General features: G+C 34.0%; 1 protein-coding gene across 1 annotated transcript in view; it reads right to left on the bottom strand.

Annotated features, from left to right (window-relative positions):
- The window catches only part of LOC125030956 (chromatin-remodeling complex ATPase chain Iswi-like), a 42,247-nt gene extending 37,648 nt beyond the window's left edge, over nucleotides 1–4,599 (bottom strand). The window contains exons 1-3 of the mRNA XM_047621376.1: nucleotides 4,546–4,599; nucleotides 4,181–4,288; nucleotides 3,888–4,045 (exon numbers count right to left, since the gene is read on the bottom strand). Coding sequence (XP_047477332.1) covers nucleotides 3,888–4,045; nucleotides 4,181–4,288; nucleotides 4,546–4,599 — 320 coding nt within the window. The remainder of the gene's footprint in view (nucleotides 1–3,887; nucleotides 4,046–4,180; nucleotides 4,289–4,545) is intronic.
- Nucleotides 4,600–5,000: the final 401 nt, after the last annotated feature.

Here is a 5,000-nt window from a genome sequence, read left to right as displayed (position 1 = left end):
ATCCAAAAATTCTGGATATTCAGATCATCGTGGACACATTTCTGTATGCAGACCAGAGATGCATTTCCAAGGAGTTGCGTTTCTTTTCGCTTGAGTTGTGAAGCTGTCACCAAAATATTACCCTTCCCCTGCCTTATGATTTTCTGGGTCTGTGGAAAGATTAACTACCAGGCTTGCACCCTGGGCTTTCACTCCCATTTGTGAGAATATACCCCTAAAGTGACTGGGATACTTTTACAGGGCATCCATGGCTACAATATCTTCTGGCCATCCAAAGTTACAAGTTAATGGGCAAAAGAATATCAATAAAGGAAAAGAAGTGGTCACTTGAATTCATCAGTTATGACCGCCCTTACTGAAAGCTGGTGGGTGACTAATGATGCGTCAATGGATTACAATGTTGCCAAGAACCACCATTACCACTTGGCAACATACTCAACAGAGATCCTTACAATAGGTACAACTCAGTTTACAAGGAAATTAGGTCATCAGACCCCTCCACTACTAACATTTTCTGCCAAGACTGTTATAAATATATAGATATATATAATAATATATATATAATAATATATATATATATGTTTATATATATCTCTATATATATGTTTATATATATCTATATATATATATATATATATATATATATATGTTTATATATATCTATAGATATATATGTATTTAAATATGTATATATGTATATATATAAATATGTATATATATATATATATATATATATATATATATATATATATGTGTATATATGTGTATATATATGTATATATATGTAAATGTGTGTATATATATATATGTGTATATATATATATATATAATGTGAATATATATATATATAAATATATATATAAATATATAATTAAATAAATATAATACACACATATACAAATATTTATAAATAGATATATAGAAATATATACATATATAAACAAATATATAAATATCTCTATATATAATCTATCTATATAACCTATCTATAAATAATCTATATATACAATCTACATAATCTATGTATATACATGTATACATTAAGTGTACATGTATATATACTATATACATGTATGCATGTGTATATATATACACACATGTGCATATCTAAGTATACATTTATACATGTATATTTGCTTGTATGTATATATGATGTATAAATGTATATGTATGTATAAATGTATATATGTATTGTGTATGTACATTTGTATATATGTATTGTGTGTATGTACATTTGTATATATGTATTGTGTGTATGTACATTTGTATATATGTATTATGGGTGTATGTACATTTGTATATGTATGTATTTGAATGCTTATGTGAATACATGTGTATGCATAAATTTATATTTGTATGTATACATATATGTATGTATGTATGTATGTATTATGTATGATGTATGTATGTATGTATGTATGTATATGTGTGTATTTTAATGTATCTGTATGCATGCATGTATATATATTTATATGCATGCATATGTGTATATATGCCTTTAAGTATGTATATATGTATGCATGAGTACATGTATTTATGCATGCATGAATGTATGTATGCATGTATATATGTATGCATGTATATATGCATGCATGTATGTATGCATGCATGCATGTATGATGATGCATGCATGTATGTATGCATGTATGTATGCATGCATGCATGTATGCATGTATGTATGCATGCATGCATGTATGCATGCATGCATGCATGTATGCATGCATGCATGCATGTATGCATGCATGTATGCATGCATGTATGTATGTATGTATGTATGCATTGTATATGCATGCATGTATGCATGCATGTATGTATGTATGTATGTATGCATTGTATATGCATGCATGTATGTATGAATGCATTGTATATGCATGCATGTTTGCATGCATGCATGTATGTTTGAATGCATTGTATATGTATGCATGTTTGCATGAATGCATGCATGCATGTATGTATGAATGCATTGTGTATGCATGCATGCATGTATGTATGTATGTATGTATGCATGTATGTATGAATGCATTGTATATGCATGTATGTATGCATGTATGTATGCATGTATGTATGCATGCATGTATGTATGAAGGCATTGTGTATGCATTTATGTTTGTATTAATGCATGCATGTATGTATGCATGCATTGTGTAAGAATGAATTGTGTATGAATGCATTGTGTATGAATGCATTGTGTATGAATGCATGTATGCATGCATATGTGTGCATGCATATGTGTGCATGCATATGTATGCATGCATGTATCCATGTACGTAAGCATGTATCCATGTATGTATGTATGCATGTATGTATCCATGTATGTATGCATGCATGTATGCGTGCATGTATGTGTGCATGTATGCATGCATGTATGCATGCATGTATGTGTGCATGTATGTGTGCATGTATGCATGCATGTATGTATGTATGTATCTATGCATGCATGTATGTATGTATGTATGTATCTATGCATGTATGTATGTATGTATGCATGCATGTATGTATGTATGTATGTAGGCATGCATGTATTTATGTATGTATGTAGGCATGCATGTATGTATGTATCTATGCATGTATGTATGTATATATGTATATATGTATGTATGTATGTATGCATGTATGTATGCATGTATGCATGTATCATGTATGCACCCTATGCATTTATGCACGTATGCATATATGCACGTATGCATGTATGCACGTAGCACGTATGCACTTTTGCATGTAAGCACGTATCAGTAGGGGGGGGGGGACGTATGCATGAATGCACGTAAGCATGGATGCCTTCCGTAAGCATGTATGCACTATGCATGATGCACGTATGCACGTATGCACGTATCACGTATGCACGTACAATAAGCACGTATGCATATATGCATGCATATAAGTATGCATGCCTAAATGTATGCATGCATATATGTATCATTCATATATGTATGTATCATATATGTATGAAAGCATTTAGTATGAAAAAAATTATGCATTTAGTATTATGTAAGCATGTCTTAGCTATATGTACATATGTAGGGATGGATGGAGGGAGGGAGGTGGATGAGTGGATGAGGGGAATGAGTGAATAAATTAAATGAATGAATGAATAAATGAATAAGGGAATGAATGAATAAATTTGAAGAATGAATGAAAATGAATGAATGGGTGTGTGTGTGTGTGTGGGGGTGTGGGGGGTGTGGGTGGGGGGTTGTGGGTGTTGGGTGTGGGGTGGGGGGTTGGGGGTGGGTGTGTGGGTGTGTGGTGTGTGGGGGTGTGGGTTTTGGTGTGGGTGTGTGGGTGGGGGTGTGTGTGTTGTGTGGGGAGTTTTGTGTTGTTTTAGTTGTGTTTTGGGGTGTGGGGGGTGGGGTGGGGGTGTTGGGTGTTGTGTGTTGTGCGCACTTTCCCATGTATAAAAATTTTATTATATTATAAAATATATTATATATATATTAATATATATAAATATATATAAAATTTTTATATATATTAATATATATTATATATATAAATATATATTATAAATAAAATAAATAATATATATATATAATTTTTCTAGGGTATATTATAAAATGAAAATTTATAAAATCATCCCCAACAAACATATATATCTAGCATCCCATATTTCCAAAACTCTACCATCCCCACTTAACATAAAAAGGGGTTTTTGCGAGATACATTATCAAACACCACAGTTCCATGGATGCAAGATCTTGATCCCTTTCCCCCCACCATGTCTACAATACACATGCCCCGGGATAGAGCCCTTCTGGCCAAGCCAAGAAGAGAAGGAAACAACAACAACGAAGAGGAGGCAGAAGAGAGGGTAACGGGGGGGAAAATTTCTTTTTCTCCCTGCAAACAGAGAAAGAGAGATAGAGAGAAAAAAAGGCGAGATCACTTACTCGGCAGCTGAGGAGGGTAACTTCTTCTCGATGCTAGAAAGAAAAAAAAAAGAAATCCATAATCTACACACACGCTTGTCATCAAATGGAATAGCTGTACGAGCGGCAATGCACCACAGAGTGTGGAGCAGGACATTCGGCTTAATGTCTGACTCACGCTCAGAGATTTTGTAACCCCACAGTCACAGGTTAAGTAATTATTTTGGTTGGCAGGGAGAATTACAAGATCTCCAACACCATAATAAGTCAAGCAATCCCAAACCCTGAGGGAACCTTTGTTTTCCCATCTCTACATAATACTGCAGGTGGGCATCCCAGCGGAGGGTCCAGTAGACCCTTCTTCCACTGCTGCTAGTCATAGCAAAAGCATACTTCACCAGGTCCCACTCCTGATATTTTTGCTATTGGAGATGAACTTCTTTTTCTGAACACTACTGAGCAGTGGTTTATTTAAAAAATTCTGGATATTCAGATCACCCTGGACACATTTCTGTATGGAGACCAGAGATGCATTTCCAAGGTGTTGTGATTTTTCTCACTTGATTTGTGAAGCTGTCATCAAAATATTACCCTTCCCCTGCCTTATGATTTTCTGGGTCCATGGAAAGATTAACTACCATGCTTGCACCCTGGACTGGGTAAATCTTCCTTTCCTTACTTGTGAAAATGTTTCATGAGATGCTGCACACTTCTCAAACCCCACCATTGCCATCTGTGAGGATATACCCCTAAAGTGACTGGGATACCTTTACAAGACATCCATGGCTACAATATCTTCTGGCCATCCAAAGTTACAAGTTAATGGGCAAAAGAATATCAATAAAGGAAAAGACGTGGTCATTGAATTCATCAGTTGTTACCTCCCTTCCTGAAAGCAGGTGGGTGACTAATGATGCATCTAGGGATTAAATGTTGCCAAGAACCACCATTACCACTTAGCAACATACTCAACAGAGATCCTTACAATAGGTACAACTCAGTTTACAAGGAAATTAGGTTGTCAGACCCCTCCACTACTAACATTTTTGCCAAGACTGTTATAAAATAAAATATAAATAAATATAATTAAATATATTTATAAATGTATATAAATGTTTTATTTTATTAAATTTA

Source organism: Penaeus chinensis, chromosome 12 (genome assembly GCF_019202785.1).
Source record: "Penaeus chinensis breed Huanghai No. 1 chromosome 12, ASM1920278v2, whole genome shotgun sequence".
Classification (NCBI taxonomy): Eukaryota; Metazoa; Arthropoda; class Malacostraca; order Decapoda; family Penaeidae; genus Penaeus; species Penaeus chinensis.
The sequence above is the reverse complement of the archived record's forward strand: the minus strand, read 5'-3'. Positions and strand labels throughout refer to the sequence as shown.